The sequence below is a fragment of the Nyctereutes procyonoides genome, unplaced genomic scaffold, assembly GCF_905146905.1.
Source record: "Nyctereutes procyonoides isolate TBG_1078 unplaced genomic scaffold, NYPRO_anot_genome, whole genome shotgun sequence".
NCBI lineage: Eukaryota > Metazoa > Chordata > Mammalia > Carnivora > Canidae > Nyctereutes > Nyctereutes procyonoides.
The window spans coordinates 63,253,082-63,272,073 of NW_026575043.1; the positions used below are offsets into that span (position 1 = coordinate 63,253,082).

The 18,992-nt window shown below is 57.7% G+C and overlaps 2 protein-coding genes across 16 annotated transcripts in view; both read left to right on the forward strand.

Annotated features, from left to right (window-relative positions):
- Positions 1 to 3,052: 3,052 nt before the first annotated feature.
- Positions 3,053 to 13,102, forward strand: PUS1 (pseudouridine synthase 1). The gene is made up of 6 exons (XM_055323063.1): positions 3,053 to 3,200; positions 3,283 to 3,514; positions 5,376 to 5,513; positions 8,096 to 8,198; positions 10,735 to 11,426; positions 12,804 to 13,102. The coding sequence occupies exons 1-6, from the start codon at positions 3,112 to 3,114 to the stop codon at positions 12,831 to 12,833; spliced, it is 1,284 nt and encodes a 427-aa protein (XP_055179038.1). The 5' UTR covers positions 3,053 to 3,111; the 3' UTR covers positions 12,834 to 13,102.
- A 4,494-nt stretch (positions 13,103 to 17,596) lies between these two features.
- The window catches only part of EP400 (E1A binding protein p400), a 103,262-nt gene continuing 101,866 nt past the window's right edge, over positions 17,597 to 18,992 (forward strand). For 13 of the 15 annotated variants that reach the window (XM_055323104.1, XM_055323114.1, XM_055323110.1 and 10 more), the window contains exons 1-2: positions 17,597 to 17,710; positions 18,485 to 18,570. The gene's annotated coding sequence lies outside the window, so the exon portion shown is untranslated. The remainder of the gene's footprint in view (positions 17,711 to 18,484; positions 18,571 to 18,992) is intronic. The other 2 variants (XM_055323107.1, XM_055323108.1) reach the window with 2 other exon arrangements.

The window sequence follows — 18,992 nt, forward strand, 5'->3', positions numbered from 1 at the left end:
GTTGAGGGGAACCCGCTCCAAACTGCGCAGTGGCAGTGCCATGTCCCCCCTGTCTGTGATGCAGCAGGGCTGTGGTTCTGTCTTAATTCTGGTTGTGCTGTGGTTTGAGCTGTGCTTCCTTGATGTCTGATCGCCAGCATCCTTTCATGGGCTTGCTGGACATTTCTAGGTCGGTTGGGTTGTAGAATTTGCATTTTCAAAACTACATACTTGTTTCTGTGAGTTTTAAAAATAACTCCTGACCAAAAAGGCTAACCACAGTATTATACAAAAGTATGCAGAGAGATAGAGTGTGAGGCCTGGGGAGGCGGGCCCGGGGGTCTGCTCCTGTCTGGCTTCCTGCAGCGTGTGCGCGGTCTCTGCAGATAGGAAGGGCTGTGCTGGTGGGGAACTGGGCAGGGAGGTGGAACCCCTTGCACTCTGTGGGGCCCCTGATGTGTCTGTAACTGGAAGAAATGCCCAAAGGATTAAGACAATCGTGGCACTTGTTGCTACATTGATAGACTTCACAGAGTTTTATATACTCCTCCTTCCCCTGCTGTCCCTCTATTTCTCTGATTGTCAATAGCTTGCATCGATGTGGGATGTGGGTCACAGTCTGTGAGCCCGCACAGGCGTATGCCATCACTCCCGGTCTGTGGTTGTTGCTGTCCATCGCTGGGCTGGACGCCTGTCGGATGATGCATGTCCCTCATCGGCGGCACCGAAGCAGCCTCACTGCCCCTGATCCTCTGTTCTGCCCATTCCTTCCCCCTCCCCCCACCCCCTGGCAAGCCCTGGTCTTTTCTAGAATGTCATAGAGCTGGAATCAGACGGCGTGCGGCCTTTTCAGCTTCTTTGACATAAGACGGATCTAAGGTTTCTCTGTGTCTTCCATAGCTCGTTTTCTTTCTAGCTCTGAATATACTGTATTGTTTGGATGGGTCACCTTGTTTATCCAGTTACCCCCTGAGGGATACCTTGGTGCTTCCATTTTGGGGCAATTATGGCTGAAACTGCTATAAACTGTCACGATGTTGCTGTGCAAGAACCTGGTGGTCAGGGGCAGGCCCAGGAGGGCTAGGCCTGGGCTGTGACAACTCTGCAGGAGTTCTATTCCCTGGCACATTCCAGGCACGTACACAGGTGTCCAGGCCCGCAGGGGCCCTTGGCCGGGAGGACCAAGCTCAGGCCAGCCACCTCGCTGGTGGGGTCTGAGGAGGGAACAGGTGGGCTGGTCTAGTGCCCACACAACAGGTCACAGGGGGCCTCTGTCAGCTGGCAGTGGGTAGTTCTGACCTATCACGGTGCTTACCTTCCTGCTTGTTTTCACCCACCAACACCCTGGAGCAGGCCTCTGGCAGGGACACATGCCTCCATCCTTCCTGCCTCATGGCCCGGCTGGGAGCTCCCCAGTCAGGGGCTGCACTCGGTACAGCCTGGGGTCTTGGGCTTGCCCCTGAGAGGCCCCCCCCCCCCCCACCTGCTTTGGGTCTCTGTTCCAGCACGGGAGAACCCTTAGCTCAAGAGGCAGGAGGGAGAGGCTCTGCTCCCAGGGGCACAGCTTGAAGCCTCAGCATCAAGCCTCCCCGGCTCCGTGGCTGGGTTAGTCTTCTGCCCACCTGGAGCCATCCCAGTTGTCTTGGTCCTGGACTCCTGCAGGTGCCCTCAGCCTGGGGCCCCATGTCCAGCTCCCTGTGCCAAGGTGAGCCATGACCTCAGAGCTAGTGCTAGGGTGGGGAGGGCTCATTCTCCACAGCAGGAGTCTAAGGAGAGAGGGTGGGGGTGCCCTGTGCCAAGGTCAGGTGCTCTTTGCAACCTTAGCCCAAGACAGTTTTTTTTTTTTTTTTAATATTTTATTTATTCATGAGAGACACAGAGGCAGAGACACAGGCAGAGGGAGAAGCAGGCTCTGCACTGGAAACCCGATGTGGGACTCGATCCCAGGACCCCAGGATCACACCTTGAGCCAAAGGCGGATGGTCAACGGCTGAGCCCTCCAGGCGCCCCAGGGCTGCTGAGCCCCCTCCGCTGTCCAGATCACCACGACCTGCTCTTTTGTCCCTGGGCACGTGGAGGGCTCTGACCGGGGAGGGCAGGGCTATCCCGAGGGGGTCGTCCTGCCCCACCTGCATGATGAGCTCCTTCTCCTTCTATCCTCACACTGGAGCTCAGAGGAGCCTGGGTGTGCTGTGATCTGGGGGGACCCTCCCAGCCAGCACTGCCCCCCCCACCCCCCCCCACCCCCCGACTGCGGACACTGCGTGTGCCTGCAGCTGGGCGAGGCTTCCCGGTACTTCATGGCCTTTACGGCTTCGTGCCGCCCTAGTTCTTCCAGCGCTTGGTGTGGTCACTGGGCGTCCCCCCACCCTCCCGCCACGGGAACTGAGCTCCTGGGCCGCTCCTGGGGGAACGCTCCCCGGGGCCCCGCGAGAAGCCCTCGGCGTCCGCTCGCGGCCCCGCGCAAGGTTCCCGAGGACCGCGCGTCGCCAAGTGTGTCTCGGGAGCAAGCTCCCGGGGAGGCGGGAGGCGGGAGGCGGGAGGCGGGAGGCGCTGCTGTGCGCGCCTCCGGGCCCGGGGTCCCCGGCCAGCCCCGGGGAGGCCTCGGGAACTCGACCCGCGGCGCCCGCTCCGCGGAGCACCTGTTCCACCTGCTCGCACCCCGGCGCCGAGCCCCGCCCCTCCCCGCGCCGAGCCCCGCCCCTCGCCGCGCCGAGCCCCGCCCCGCCCCCGAGCCCCGCCCCGCCCCCAGCCTCGCGCCGAGCCCCGCCCCCGCGCCGAGCCCCGCCCCCGCGCCGAGCCCCGCCCCGCCCCCAGCCCCGCGCCGAGCCCCGCCCCCGCGCCGAGCCCCGCCCCCCGCGGCTTGTGTCCGCGCCCGGCCGCCGTCTGCGCGCGTTCCACTTCCGCCTTCGCCCACGTGGTCCCGCTGCGTCCGCTGCGCCGTGAGTGGGTGCGGGTGAGAGCTCGTCCCCGTGGCCCCGGCGACCGCAGCCTCCCGAGGGGAAGCCGGGCGGGCGGGCAGGCGGGCGGGCAGGCGGGCGGGCGGGCGGGGCGGGGGGGCCGGGGCCGCGGGGAGGGCCTCGGGGAGGGGGCCGGGCGCGCGCCCTCCCCTGCACCCGCGCCCCGCCGCGCATGGCGGCCCGCGGTCTGCGGGCGGCGGCCGGGGCCGTGCGGAGAGTCTGCGGATCGTGGAGCCCGCGCCCGGGACGGCACCTGCTCCGGTAACCGCGGCGCGCCGGCCGGGCCCCCGCCGTCCAGGCCCCGCGCCCCCGCCCGCGGCGCTCACCGCCCGTGTCCCCGCAGCTCCCGCCCCATGGCCGGGGACGTGCGGGCCGCTGCCCTGGTGAGCGCCGCGCTGGAGCCGGACCGCAAGGCCCGCAGCGGCTGGCAGGGCGGGGCCCGGGCCTGGGAGGACGCCGAGCAGCAGGCCAAGAAGCGCAGGGGCGGCCCGGACGGGGAGCCGCACAGGAAGCTGCCCAAGCGGAAGATCGTGCTGCTCGTGGCCTACTCCGGGAAGGGCTACCACGGCATGCAGGTGAGGCGCATGCAGGTGAGGCCCGGGCGGTGGGCGCGGGACCCCAGGACGCGCCTAGGGCCCGCTTTTGGGGGACGACCCCTGGGGCTCTCCTGGGGTCGCGGCGAGGGAGAAGGGGGCGCTGACTTCTGGGCTCCCTTCCTTGGGGCTCGAGGGCTGCGGCGGCGTGGGGGACACGGTCCCTGGGCCCCCTTCCCTGGGGGCCAGCGTGGGGCTCCAGGCTGGGACTTCTGGGCAACATCTGTCGGGCTAGGCCGTCCAGGAAACAGGGCGCCACTCTTCACCTGGTTGTCGGCGTGATGGTGCACCCCTTGGGGCAGGGTTTAGGCCGGAGTCCCAGCAGCCCTGAGCATTGCTCTGGTCCCAGGAAGTGCCCCTGCGGCTTTCACAGCTGTCCTTGGAGCCGGGGCACCAGCCTGTGGCTATGGGCAGGGGACTGAGACTCCTGGGCTCCTGTCTCTCCTGAGGCTGAGGGCTGGGAGGGGCCCGCCGCGGGTGTGGGTGTTTATCAGAAGCCGGAGGCTCAGGCTGCGTGTGAGCAGAACTCCCTGTGCCGTCGTCCAGTTTCACCCCTTCCTGACAGGGCGCAGGTGCCCCACAGGTGCATGAAGGCTCTTGTCCCTGTCATGAGCTCCGAAACCTCGGTTGTCTGTTCTCTGATCTCGTTGAAGCTTGAGTCAGTAGGAAATTCGGTGCCCTGCCTGGAGCGTCCAACCGCAGCAACTTTAATACATCTGTGCCTGGTCTCCCAGGGTGTAATGACGTTCACTGTGAGTCATGGGAGTAGGAAGTAGACTTCAGGTCGCACCCGGAAAACTGACTTTGTGATGTTGGGTCCCCTGTGCCAACAGGGCCAGGGGATGTAGCCTTGGGAATGCACGGACCTCCCCAGCTGCTCTGTGTGGGCAGTCAGCTGCTTTTCTGAGAGGGATTTTGACGAGGTGCATGTTTGCCTTAGGCACGTCTTCAGAACTTTGCTATGTCTCCACGGCTTCTGTTTGCCCCAGTTTCCCTTTTAGGGAAGTGAGGGGTGGAGAGTTGACAGTGGCTCCCGGAGTTGATGGAAGGACAGATGGAGAGACTGCCCCTCGGCCACCTTCCCCACTGCCCCAGCTCTGCCCATGTGCGTTGGCGTCTGAGGAGCATCTATGACTCAATGCGCGCAGGGAGACTGTCAGACCTCAGGAAGAACTTCCCACTCTGTTGAGTCTCAGCGAACAGAGTGTTCGGGGGCCCCCTCATGTCCCTGGTGTGGGGAATGTTTTCTTTGAGAAGCATCAGGTGGTCACGTGAAGGTGACCTGGAGGCCCTGGGTTATGGTTAGGGCACGCTGAGAAGGGGTAGTGTTATTAGGAGGTTCTAGAAGTCGTGGGTGTCCCTCCCTGCCGTGCATCAGTCCCAAGTAGTTGTACAGGCCGGTCACGCGAGCTGAAGGATTTGTGAGAAGCCAGGGATGCCGGGTCTAGCCCTAGCATCCTGGAGTGGGTTTCCTGCCCACTGTGCTGCTAAGGGCGGGGGGGGGGGGTGTCCCTCTGCAGCCAACAGCTGCTGACCACAGACGGCTCTGTGGCAGGAGGGGCGCTGCTTTCAGATCTGACTGGGTGGGAGGGATTCGTGTCTTGGGTGATACCCTCTGTCAGCTTCTCACCTGGCTGCCCAGGGTGGGGAGTTTCTAGAGATGGGATACCCTCAGGTAACCGTCCTAGTTGCCATAGGGTCGGGGAAGAGCCACATTGTGTCCCTAGGGCCGCCAGTGTGGGCACAGCACTCAGGTGCCCTACAGGGAGCGGCCCAGGCCCAGGGTTCCCATTTGTGGGCAGTGACTGAGTGAAGAAAACTGGTTTTCTACTCTTTTCTTCAGAGGAATGTTGGATCCTCACAATTCAAGACCATTGAAGATGACTTAGTGTCCGCCCTGGTCCAGTCTGGTTGTATTCCTGAAAACCATGGTGAAGACATGAGGAAGATGTCCTTCCAGCGGTGCGCCCGCACAGATAAGGTAGGTGCCACCTCTGTGTACCCCCTGCAGGTTCTAGCAGCACCTGAAGCTGCCAGTCTGTGTGTCCTCCGCAGCACTCGGCAGCGTCTGGACACAATGTCCGCCGCCTTGGGCCCACGCAGCTCAGGCATGCCAGGATGCAGAGGATGGGATGTCCCGTTTTCCAAGAGGGGAAAGGAAGCAGGTAGCTTTGGGGTTAGCCATTGGTTTTATTTAACTTAGTTTACCCAAGATAGTCTTTTTCACCACATAATCAACGTGAATACAGCCAGCAAAGCACAGTTGCCGTTGTTTGCATGTGTGCACGTGTCACAGCAGTGCGCTGTGTGCTCCACGCTCACAGCACGTCACCACCACAGGGGCCACGACTCATAGCCTGGGCAGCCTCAGTGGCTGTGGCTGATGCTGTCTGCTCAGTCCCAAGACTGAGTCCCACTGCGCTGGCTCACTGCCTCACACACCTGTCCTGGGCTCCGTTGTGGCCGGTGTGGCAGCTATGCCGGGCGGTCTTGCCGAGTTGTGCTCCTGGGTATGGGACCAGCATGGGCAGGAGCTCCCCAGAGGAGGAGGGAGGGATGCTGGGCAGGCGGGTGGGGCACAGCTCACAGCATGTCTTCTGCCCCAGCCCTGAGATGCCTCTGTGCCTGTCTGATGTCCCTGGGATTCTGACACAGTCATGGGCAGGTTAGGATCCTGAGCAGCTGAATAACACCCGGTTCCAGAGGTACCCAATCCCGGGCTTCGTGTGCCAGGCGATGCAGTAAGCTTTCTTGTGGTGCAGGCTAGGGTCCTGTGCTTCCTTAAGGTCTTCCTTTACTCTTTAATTGTTCTAATTCCAGCTCTCTGGTTGTTCCCAGGGCAGGAGAAAAGCAGCTATTTGCCTGAGCTAATGGAGAGAGTGTTTCAGAGCATGATGCTTAATTTCCACTGTTGTCAGAGATTGTTCCATTCCAACATGTTTTCCTCCTACAGTTTGGGGAACCTGAAGATACAGGAAACTTCTGATACTAACGTCCCAGCAGTCATGTGTTCAGCCCATTGGATGAATAAATGATAGCATTTTTTTTGTTTTGTTTATTTCAGACTCCTTAAAAAGTAGCTTTGTTGAAATATGATTCACCCCTTCCAGGTTGCCCACTTGTGTTATTCAGCGGATTCTGATGTGTTTGCAGAGTTGTGGCGCTGTCCCTGCAGCAGGTCTGAGGACACTTTCATCTTCCCAGGTCCCTTAGCGGTCTCTCCTGCTCCACCAGCACATAATGTTCTCATTTACACATATGAGGGATACTGAAACATAGCAGTGCCATCTATTTTCATTCCTTTTTTTTAAGATTTTTTTTTTTTTAAGATTTTTAAAAGATTTTATTTATTTGAGAGAGAGGAACAGAGGGAGAGAGGGAGAAGCAGACTCCCCGCTGAGCAGGGAGCCCAATGTGGGACTCGATCCCAGAACCCTGGATCATGACCAGAGCTCAGGGCAGACACTCAATCGCTGAGCCACCCAGGCACCCCAAGATTTTTTTTTTTTTTTTTTTTTTTTTTTTTTAAGATTTTGTTTTTTAAAGTAACCTCTACACCCAGCTTGGGGCTCAAATTCACAACTCCCATCAAGAGTTGCACATTTCACTGACCAAGCCAGGCAGATGCCCTTTTTCGTTCGTTTTTTTATCTAAATGTTTGAAATCCATTGTGTATTTCCCACTCATGGAGTGGGTGTCTGATGCCCTCTGTGGCTGTGTGTGGCCAGATGCTCTGTAGGAGAGAATGTGGACCTGGGGGCAGTGGACCTAGTCTGGGTAGCATCTTCATTGTTCATTTTTTGTTCTTTTCCTCAATCTCTCCAATTGTTTTTTAGAGAGCAAGGAGGAGGGAGAGACTTAGATGGCACAGTGGTCGCCCCCTGGTTTGTGGGGGACACATTCCAGATCCCTGGTGGATGCCTGCACTGTCAGTGGTGCTGAACACCCATGATATGGTGCTCTAAACGCGGCCCAGGGAGAGACGGCAGCAGTAGCTCGGGGCAAACCAGGACATTACAGCCATGTGCTGGCCTGGAAGTTGTGTGAGTGGGGGACCTCTCAAAGGCTTTCTGGGCTGTATCCACTGTCCCCTCAACGAGGGTAGGAGATGAGATGTGCCCATGTGATCAGATGGGGGGTGCAGATGGCATGGGCTTGTGCTGGAGTGTCAGCAGCACGGGTGACCACGGGCACCTGGAGTGGGGACAGCAAAGCCGTGGTTGAGGCTGGACAACCGCTCTTCCTTGCTTGGCCGGTGGTTTCCTGACTAAAATTGTGTGCTCTTTTTCCCTATGTGGTGTGGAGCACGTATGAGGGGGCCTTTATTTCCCACCTGCTGGTGTGGTGTGCTGTGTTCCACTGGGCTCTGCAGCCACCAGTGATCCTTAGCGATTGTGCTGTGCCTGGCCCCTTGGTGTGCGGAGCGCCATCCTCATGTATCGCCAGCCCCTCAGATGGGCTCCTAAACCCAGAACTTGTGCAGGAAATGATGCAGCGTTGGCGTGGTCCTTAAGGAAACCACCTCATGGAGGGGTGTGCCTGACCCTTCTGCTTCCTTTGCAGGGTGTGTCTGCGGCCGGCCAGGTCGTGTCCTTGAAGGTGTGGCTGATTGATGACATTTTAGAAAAGATCAACAGCCACCTTCCACCTCACATTCGGATACTGGGTAAGAGTACTGGGTAAGCGTTGCAAGGCCGAGTGCTGCATGGTGGCTGGGCCTGCAGGAACGTGAAACCTCAGACTGCTCTGGTGCAGAATTAGGACACTGGGGCGATTGCTTAGTGGTTGGTAGAAGTGGTGGTTAGTCCCCAAAGGGATGAGCTGGATAGACACTTGGAACCTCCCTTTGTGGCAGCACCTTGTTTCAGCTAAACACTGGACATGAACATCCAGGTTTGGTAAAGTTAAAATTGGGGTGATAATTAACCTCTTAAAAGCAGCCTGTTAAATGGGAGTTTTAGGTCTTTGTTGAGACAGTCCTGTCCAATTGATTTTCTGCTTTTGAGTGGTGCGTCCGGGCCATTAGTGTTTCTGCGCTTTTGGCGTGGTTGGTTGGTGTAGAGCTCGCCATTGGTTTCTTTTTGGCTTTTCTGTTCTGTGTTCTCCTTTTTCTGTTTTCTTTTGGATTAATGAATGTTCTTCCTAATTCCATCTAATTATCACCTTGGTTGCCTTGTTAGCTGTACCTCACTGTGGTTTTTGTGTTTGCTTTGAGGGTTAAAGCAGGAATTGGTAGATCCTCTGTAGCGGGCCAGGCCATGTGGCCACCTGACCTTGTCTCGGCTCCACGCCCATCTGCCTCTTCACGCACGGGGCTGTTAGGCAGCCATGGTGGCTGTCTCTGTTAGAACGTCCTTCTCTAATATCCACTCACCCCACTTCTCAAAGTATCTGAAGACGACAGCAGCACCCCTGCATTAGTCCCCTTGGCCCTGGTGCTGATGGGCATGTATCATATGGCCACTTGTGCTACTAACCCATGCAGTGTGGGTTTTTTAGGCAGCCACTTGAGAAAACTTTAAATGGAGATTTAATTGATATATACTGCAGGCTGTACTTAAGCGTAGGGTTTAGATGTGCGCACACACCTGTGGAACCATCCAGGGTAGGGCTGCGAACCCCTCTACCTCCTACCCCTCCTCACTGGCTGCCACTCATCTGCGTTCTGCTGCGGATTAGTTTGAGCCCGAAGCGTTTTATGTGAACGGAAATCAGATTGTACGTCTGGCTTCTTTCACAGAGCCGGGTGTGCATGGGCCCTGTCATGCAGGCGTGCCACACATTGTTTCTCCGTGTGCCTGCCAGGGGTGCTAGGCTTCCGTGCCATCATGGACAAAGCCGCCTCGGGTGTTTGGTGCAAGTAAAGGGGTTCTTTCCACGAAGGTGGTAACGCTTATCGATTACTTTGTCTACTACTGAATGTCTGTGTTTCAATGTAGCGTGGTTTTTGTTTGCTGTGGTCCTTCTGTGCCTCTGGGGAGGGTCCCCTCCCGAGACTCTCCTCACGTAGAACCAGCGTTTGCACGGGAAGCTCTTTAGTGTAGTCCCTAGATCAGCCCCAGTTTTGCTGAAACAGCTCCGAATCCTGTACAGTTACAATAGTCGGCGCTCCCACTGCAGTGTGACGTGCAGGGCAGGCAGTTTCCCTCAGTGTAGCCCTGGGGCCTGGCCTTTGGGCAGCCTGGACCCTGATCCCGGCAGACAACTGCCTGCACGATGCGCCCTGGTGATGCTCCGTGTGGACAAAGTGATTTTTTTTTTTTTTAAGATTTATTCATGAGAGACAGAGAGAGAGAAGCAGAGACATAGGCAGAGGGCTCCTCGTAGGAGCCCAATGCAGGACTCGATCCCAGATCCTGGGGTCACGACCTGAGCCAGAGGCAGGCACCCAACCGCTGAGCCACCCAGGCGTCCCCGAAAGTGAATTTTTAATGCCAGGCAAAAAAGAAAACTTAAAACTACTTTCAAATCAAATAGGACAGTAGAGCGAGAGCAAGGAGGGCAGGAGCCCCAGGGCCAGGCTGGCTGGAGGCGCCTGGCTACTTGTGAGGTGTGGGCCCAGACTGACCCCTGAAGGCCCAAGCACTGTTCAGGCAGAGGAGGGCAGGCGGCTGCCTGGTCCTCCCCAGTACTTTGTCCTCAGGGAAATTCTGTCTGCACATGTACAATTCTGTGCTGCTCACAACTGGAGACCTTCGCACTTCATTCTGTCTTCATCCTTTCCTTGAAGAGTTTGTGTGTTGTGTGTCTGCTGGGTCTGTCAGCTCTCCAAGTGTGGGGCCTCACATCCTGCAGGGGACCTGCCTTCCTGTGTTTCGGGGACTGCCTTCTGCTTCATCCTGCCAATGGTCTAGAATGCGTTTGAACGTTTTTCTCTTTCTCAGTTGGCTCTAGTTTTTTTTTGTTTTGTTTTGTTTGCTGTTAGATGTGCTGCTGCCTGTATCCCATAGAACAACTTGTAGGGCATGGTTTCAGGTCAGCAATGTATTCTGTGGACAGTGGCAGAGGGCAAGCATGCACCTGCCTGCACCTCAGCAAACCCTGGGGTTTTAACACCCCTGGTGTTTCCACTGAGTCAGTTTGCATAACTGCAGTTGAGCATCAGGTACGCGTGGGTTCAGTGCCTAGAAGCTGTCTGTCCAGGTGCTCATTTGCTCATTGGCAGGGAAGTGTTGTCCTCACTTGCCTCCTCTCCCCTCAAGGACTGAAGAGGGTCACAGGCGGCTTCAACTCCAAGAACAAATGTGATGCCAGGACCTACTTCTACATGCTGCCCACATTTGCCTTCGCCCACAAGGACCACGATGTGCAGGATGAGAGCTACCGGCTGAGTGCCGAGACGCTGCAGCGCGTGAATGGGCTCCTCGCCTGCTATAAGGGCACACACAACTTCCACAACTTTACGTCGCAGAAGGGGCCCCAGGAGGCCAGCGCTCGGCGGTACATCCTGGATATGTTCTGCGAGGAGCCTTTTGTACGGGAGGGCATGGAGTTCGCGGTAATCAAGGTCAAGGGACAGAGCTTCATGACGCACCAGATCAGGAAGATGGTTGGCCTGCTAGTGGCCATTGTCAAGGGCTATGCCCCCGAGAGTGTGCTGGAGCGCAGCTGGGGGGATGCGAAGGTGGATGTGCCCAAGGCGCCAGGGCTTGGCCTGGTCCTGGAGCGCGTGCACTTTGAGAAGTATAACCAGCGCTTCGGCAACGATGGGCTGCACGAGCCACTGGACTGGACACGGGAGGAGGCGGGGGTCACAGCATTCAAGGAGCAGCACATCTACCCCACCATCATCAGCACTGAGCGCCACGAAAGGTCCATGGCCCAGTGGCTGAGCACCCTGCCCGTGCATGACTTCAATGCCACTGCCCACATGGCAGTGGGCGCAGGCACCAAGGTGGGGGCTGTGGCTATGGGGCTGGAGGCCAGGGTTCGGGGGCTGCCACAGGCCCTCCCTCTCGGGAGCTCGGCCAAGCTTCTAACGCGCTGTGCACTGGTGTTGTGTCTATTATGCAGATAAGCAAGCTCAGGCACAGAGTGGTGTGTCAGGTCCTCAGGGTCACACAGCAGCGGATAAGCAGGGCTAGGGCATTGGACTGGGTGGCTGGTGACCTCAAAATGCTGCTTGTGTTTGTTCCCCACTGTTTAGTGACCTTGGACAGAGGCTGTGCTCTGTGGTTTGCCTTTCCGTTTGTGGGATGGAGGTGTCAGGTCAAGTGCTTCTGGGGCTGGCATGGCTGGGTCCTCAGCACCTCACTGTTGTCATACTTGTTCCGAGACTTGGGGTTCCTAGAGAGAGGCACACAAGATGCTTACCACCTACTTCGGGTGGGCTGTTGTCCGGCCCTTCGTCCTGGGGTCAATGTACTTGATCCTGCTAGGGTCACGGCTCTAGAGCGGCTCATCTCTGTGGGTGTTTTAGGAGGAGGGCATCTGGGGCCCTGGAGCTAAGCATCATCTATGGCTTGAGTTCTTTCCCTGGGGCGGGAGATGTCCCTGAGCTGTGTGCTTCGGGGGCCCAGCCACTCTCCAAGGATGATGCTTACCTGGAGTGCTGGGAGAGTGCTGCTCGTCGTCTGCACACCCAGAAAGGCACTGTCCCTCCTCCACACCTGGGCTTGTAAACTTAAGCATGCAGGTAAGGTAGGCAAGGTGTGGAAAAGCTGGTGTGCAGGTGAGATGACAAGTGGCAGGGGTGTCAAGTGATGGGGATTGGACATGGCAAGCAGAAGTGCTCCTGGTCTGTCTCACTGCCACCAGGCTGGCACGTTGTGGGGAGTACCACGTTGGGAGAGCTTAAGTTTTTCCAAGAGAAACAGGCATTCCAGAATCACATGTTAAATCTTCCACTCTTTCTGTGTTGATGGTGACCAGTTCTCCCAAACAGTGTGAGGCCAGATGGAGCATGTGTACACATTGGAGCAGGGGGCCAGACTTGCCCCCTGCTTGACTCCTGCTGGGCCAGGCTTCCACTGCCTGCTGTCTGTAGATAAGGGAGGGCCTGCGATTGTGCAGTTTGGAGTAGCCCTGCTTTCTCTGCCCTGGGGGCACTGCATCCTGTGGGGATCCTGTGGAGCCTGATGAAGACCCCCTTGGCCCCAGCCCTGCCTCTCCCTGAGCAGACTGGGTTCTTGAACTGTAAGCATAGAGACCAGGAGTCGGGCTGAGACCCAGGGCTTGCACTTGTCCCCGATGATAGGGCAGGCTGGGGGCAGGCCCTGATGCTGAGCTTCCCCACAGACAGCACCCCGACAATTCTGCTCTTGTTCTGCAGGTGCCCAGCCCTCCAGAAGACAGTGACTGAGGTGGAGGCTGCCTTAAGAGTGCCTTGGGGTCGCCCACAGGTGCAAGGAGCCGCCGCGACGGGCCGTCCTTGCCACCATAGGAGAGCCACACTGCGGCACTGCCACCTCAGGGTCGTGAGGCCTGCATCATGTTGGGTTTCATCACAGGAGGACCTGTTGCGAGTGTGTTCTTAGCTGTCATTAACTGTATACACCTCAGAGTGTAAAGACACTATTTTTTTAAAGAAGCAATTTTCTTATTAAATAAGACAAACTTTGTTTAAATCACTCTGGTTTGTACGTTTCACTTAGTCTTTCCTGTGTTGTTTGCCTCCAGAGAGGGAGGAAGTGCTGTGTGCTGTTAGGAACAACACAGCGCTGGTGGGTAGAGGCCAGGGCAGATGGGCGCTCCTGGCAGGCCCTCCAGGTGGGGCTCAGTGGTGGCTGTGCAGAAGCCAGACAGACAGCCAGCCCAGACAGGGTGATCCCTGACCCCGAGCAGGGCTCCTCTGTCCATTTGGCCCTTTCCGCACTTGGCCTTCACCGTCTCATCCACCCCATCCCTGCCCACGTCCAGGTGTGAGGAGCGGGACAGAACAGGGGACAGAATGTGCCCCTCTGTGAGCTCTCCAAACAGAAGACCCATCAGAAGCTTTTTCCCTCATGGGTCAAGGGCATGTCACACGGTCCTGTCTAGCTGCAAGGGATGCTGGGAGATGCACTTGGGAGAACAAGTGGTACATGATGCACCACAGAATAAAAGTGACCTGTTAGGAAGGAAGGGGGGTCAGGTGATGGGCAGGCAGTGGGCAGGTCTGTGGAAGGCATGGATAGTTGCAGGTAGAGAAGTGGTGTGATTGTGCAGGTGCTGGTGTACCTGCACAGGTGTGTGAGTACACATGATGATGTGTGCATGCAGACGATGGCATATGTACCCATACGTACGCATGTGTGATTTTGCGTATGCTGGTGTACCTGCACAGGTGTGCGAGTACACACCTGATGCATGCACGCGGAAGATGTATGGCATATATACCCGTGTGTATGCATGTGATTGTGGGCATGCTGGTGTACCTGCACAGGTGTGCGAGTACACATGATGTGTGCATGCAGACGATGCCACAAGCACCCATGCATATGCACATGTGATTGTGTGCTGGTGTACCTGCCTGTATGCATGTGCTATGTGCATGCATGTGGCATGTAGTGTGTATGGGCATACCTGTGTACGCACTAGGGCTGGGCAGGTATCTTCGAGGGCTTCTTCCAGGTGGACAGATGGGGTGGCATGAGTATAATCATGAAGACTGGATGCTGGTGGTGACCTGGGGGAGGCCCATGAGCAGAGGGTGAGTGAAGTATGTGTATGCAGCCAGAAAAGCAGTTGGACTTCCTGATGCCAGGTGGTTGGAGGTGAGTACAAGAGGGAGGATTTAAGGGTGACTTGGGCCTTATGCTTGAACTGATGAGCTGGGGCCACTGGGGAAGGGTGTGTTGGGAGAAGACACAGAGGTTGGTGTTAGGCTGATGTGCCCATGATAGGGCTCTTTATTAAGTCATTTCTGAGGGCAGAAATTAGTTGAATAACTGCTGGGACTGTGGGTTCTCCCATGAAAGGCTGCAAGGTCTTGGTCTGAAGACCAATCAAACCTCTAGAGTAGATAACTCCCAGTTGTGGCTGTTTTTTTTTTTTTTAATTTTTTTTTAAATTTTTATTTATTTATGATAGTCACAGAGAGAGAGAGAGGCAGAGACACAGGCAGAGGGAAAAGCAGGCTCCATGCACCGGGAGCCCGACGTGGGATTCGATCCCGGGTCTCCAGGATCGCGCCCTGGGCCAAAGGCAGGCGCCAAACCGCTGCGCCACCCAGGGATCCCCCAGTTGTGGCTGTTAAAGTAATGAATGGATAACCCGTTTAAGTCACCTTGGAGGATCCCTGGGTGTGTGGCATGTTAAAGTAATGAATATACTTGAGCATTCCTAGGGCCTCTAGAGGTTTGTGGCTTCTCCCAGTGAGCCCTTTGTGTATATCGAACCCCATCTGGTCCCCCCTTCACAGTGGCTTACAACACACTGGTCTCTTGCCTATCTCAACATAGCATGGCTTTGCAGCCACAAAAGTCTTCATTGTTCTTGCTGGTGGCTCATTGTGTAGATGGTCTGCCCTGTCCAGCCTGCTGCCAGGCATTTGTCCAGACCATCCTTATACATCCCTGTTCACATGTGTGAGTAGCCCTGGACGCAGAATCAGCAGTTTGATGGGTTTCTAGTGGCCACTTGATTTTGACAGCTCTTGCCCTCCACGGAGCCCTGCCTCTCACTCCCTCCAGAACCTCAGGGGAGCAAGCCTGACTTTGGGGCCAGCCCCAAAAGTCCTCCATTGTATGATCCTTCCCTGAGTGTGGAAGGCCATAGAAAGTTAGGGCGAGGATCGGCATAGTCAGGGGGCCAGAGGCCAGAAAGCAGTGTTTATCCCAAGACCCCGCACCTCCTTTCCCTGCCCTGGCCCCCCTGGACAAGGGAGGAGCTCAGCTGCCTGCCAGGTCCCCACACTGGCCAGCATGTAAGATGTGCACCTGAGCCAGCCACCTGGGAAATGAGGAAATGGTGTGAGTTGCTCTCATCTGTGTGTATTGAGACCACACAGGTTCCTGAGAGAGCTGTCACTGGTTCTGTGTATAGTTGGACATTTTCTTCAGGAAATTTGGAGTTTACAGATTGTTGGGGGTGGGGGGCTCAAGGACCTGGTTTTGGACTGGACCAGATGCCTGGAGTGACTCCTAGAACAATACAGAACCAGCCCACTGAGACATCAATTCCTCATGCTGCCTCTGGAACTGGGGGGATGGGAGGACCCAGAGCTCCCCCACCCAGAGCTGCTGACCTGCTGCCTAGAGCTGTGGTGCAGGGGGAGGGGCTCATGCCAAGAAGCTCAAAGTTGATGGCCATCCAGCATTGGGCCTCCCTTGCAGGAGAGAGAATTGTCAGCCCTGCTTTCAGGCAGGAAGTGAGCCAGGAGCAGTAGGAAGGAGGTGGCCACCTCCCATGCACCTCCAGCCTTGCACAAATGCAGCAAACAGAAGGGGCATCACGCAGCTGGGATGCTGCCACGTAATGCTTTTAACTTTCCAGCTTCACCAAGGAGGCGGGTAGCGTGAGGTTCAAGGAGCCAGGCCACCTGGGCAGTTCTGTATGAGGGAGAACGTTCTTAAGTTTTTTTTTTTTAAAGATGTATTGATTTATGTATTCATGATAGACATAGAGAGAGAGAGGCAGAGACACAGGAGGAGGAAGAAGCAGGCTCCATGCACCGGGAACCCGACGCGGGACTCGATCCCGGGACTCCAGGGTCGCGCCCTGGGCCAAAGGCAGGCGCCAAACCGCTGAGGCACCCAGGGATCCCTGGAGGGAGAACGTTCTTGGGAACACGCACCTAAGTGCAGCTGCCCACTCCTGCCTCCTTTTTACAGCCAGGGTTTATTATTATCATTATTTTTTAATTTCAGTTTAGCATCCAAAGGCATCTGCACCTGCACTTTGCCAAGATGCTTATCCTGTTAGCCTTCTTCCAATTTCTTGAGATTCAAAAAAATTTTTTTTTTAAAATTTTTTTTTTAAATTTTTTTTTATTTTTACGATAGTCATACAGAGAGAGAGAGAGGCAGAGACACAGGCAGAGGGAGAAGCAGGCTCCATGCACCGGGAGCCCGACGTGGGATTCGATCCCGGGTCTCCAGGATCGGGCCCTGGGCCAAAGGCAGGCGCCAAACCGCTGCGCCACCCAGGGATCCCAAGATTCAAAAAATTTCTAAAGTAATCTCCATACCCAATGTGGGGCTCGGACACTGAGATCGAGAGTCACGTCACGCTCCACCGACTTACCCACTCAGGTGTCCCTGACCTTCATTTTTCATTTAAGTGAATTTTCAATGAGCTATAACTCACATCGCATGAACGTGTCCTTCCAAAGTGCACAATGCAGTGGTTCCAGTACATGCACAGAGTCGGCCGGCACTACCTAGTTCCACGATTTCATCAACCCCTAAAGGAATCCCACTGCCCCGGCAATCGCTGACCTGTTTTCCACCTCTATGGATCCGCCTATTCTGCACATCTTCTACGAACGCAATCCAACAATCCGCGGCCTCCTCCTCCGCCTGGCTTTCCCAGGACCACCGCACTCGCAGGGTTCCTCTGCGTCCCGGCAGGTGCCGACGGGGCGGCCACCCTTCAACGGGCGGAGGACTGCCCCGTCGCACGCGGCCGCCCCGTTTTCCGGCTCATCAGCTGCCGGCCATTGGGTGGTTTCTGTTTCGCGACCCCAAGGGCAGCGCCGGGCGTGTGCGTGCGGCTGCGGAGGGCGGGAGCGGGAGCGGGGCAGTGGGACCGCGGCGGCCTGCGTGGGGGACGGGAGCGCCACCGGGCCCCTCGGTGTAGGGCGGCCCCTGTTCCCCCTCCCCCTCCCCTGGGTCGTGCTGCGCCTGCGCACTCGGGGGCTCACCCACATTTCGCCGCTTCAGAGCCCCCGGGTCCCGGGGCGCCCGGGCGCGGTCGTGGGGCGCCGCCGCCGCCGGGCCTCTGTGCGAGCCGGTGCTTCGGGCGGTGCCCGCGGGGCCCTCGCGTACGCCCACGCGGGGCCGTCTCCTCTCGCGCTGCGCTCCCCGAGGGCACGGCTCCGCCCCCGCCCCCGCCCCCGCCCCCGCACGGCCGCTCTAGCCCTCCAGCCCTCCGCCCGTCTCGACGCCTCTCGCGACGTCACTTCCGGCTCGCGGCAGCGGGCGCGCCGCCGCTTCCTCCGTCCGCGGCCCCGGATGCGCCGACCGGAGCGGCCCCGCCTCGACCCCCGCCCCCAGCCCTCGGCCCGAAGCGGCGGGACTGTGGTCCAGGCCCAGGCAGGTGCGGGCGCGGGGTGGCGGGAGTCGGCGGGGCCGGGGTCGGGGATCGTGCGGCCCGCGTCCCCGGCCCTTCCCCCACCACCCCGGGGCGCGTAGTTGGGGGCCCGCGGGCGCGGGGGGCGCTGCCGGGGGGTGGGGGGTGGGGGGTGGGGGGTGGGGGGCGAGTGATGCGGCCGGGGCTGGGGGCGGAGACGCGGAGACGCGGCCCAGCGGACCGCAGCGCCAGGAGGGGCGGCTCCGACCCCCGCTGCAGGCGCGCGGTGGGGCCCGCCTGGCTCTTTATTTGGGCCTGGCCCCGGGTGCGCGCCGCCGGCCCCTCGGCAGGGAAGGCATCGCCCCTGCGTGGGCCCCCCGGCACGGTGCCACCTGCGCGGGTGCGGGAACAGATTCAGAGGGAAAGGGACTTGTCCACGCCGGTCAGCGAGGGGCCGGCCGCTGGGGGAGGCCAGACCCAGCCGGTCCTGACGGCCCCGAAGCCGGGATGTGCGGGCGCCCCGCCACCGGCCTAGCCCGTTGGCCTCCGCCGGACGCCCCAGGCCTCCGCGCCGGCCTTCTCTTGCCCCCGGCGCTTGTCCACAGGGGTCTGTTGTCCCTCGGCCTTCGCTGCCGTCGCTGTTGGCGGAGGAGGACAGCGCCGTGGAACGCTGGTAGAGCTTTTGTCCTGCTGTTGCAGATGGTGGAGCCTTTGTGTATTTTCTGCTTGAGTTTTGAAGTTACGTGTGCAGCAAAATGGTTTGGGTGACTTTTTTTTTTTTTTCTTTTTTTTTTTTTTTAGTGGGACCAATAAAGCAGATGCGCTCCCTGAATGGTTGCCAGAAACGCAGAAATTATTTTGAGACTAAATCATTCTACCACACAAAGGTCAGCCACAGCTAAGGTCTTTACAGCCTCTCGTTCTAGTCATGTGATTTTTCTTGTTTCTTTCTCCTTCCTTCCTTTTTTCTTGTCTTTTCTGTCTTTCTGTCTTTCTTTCTTTTTAAAGATTTCATTTGTTTGTTAATGAGAGACACAGAGAGAGAGGCAGAGACACAAGCAGAGCGAGACGCAGGGTCCCCACAAGGAGCCTGATGCAGGACTCGATCCCACGGCGCCAGGAGGACCCCAGGATCACACCCTAAGCCAGAGGCAGGTGCTCAACCACTGAGCTACCCAGGCGTCCCCGTGCAGTTTTTCTTTTATGATTGAGATTGTATAATATGATTTTATGTGTTTTTAAAAACAGTATGATCACATGTCGTGAAGTCTGGTACAGTAACTGCTGTTAGCCCGGTAGTATCTGCGAA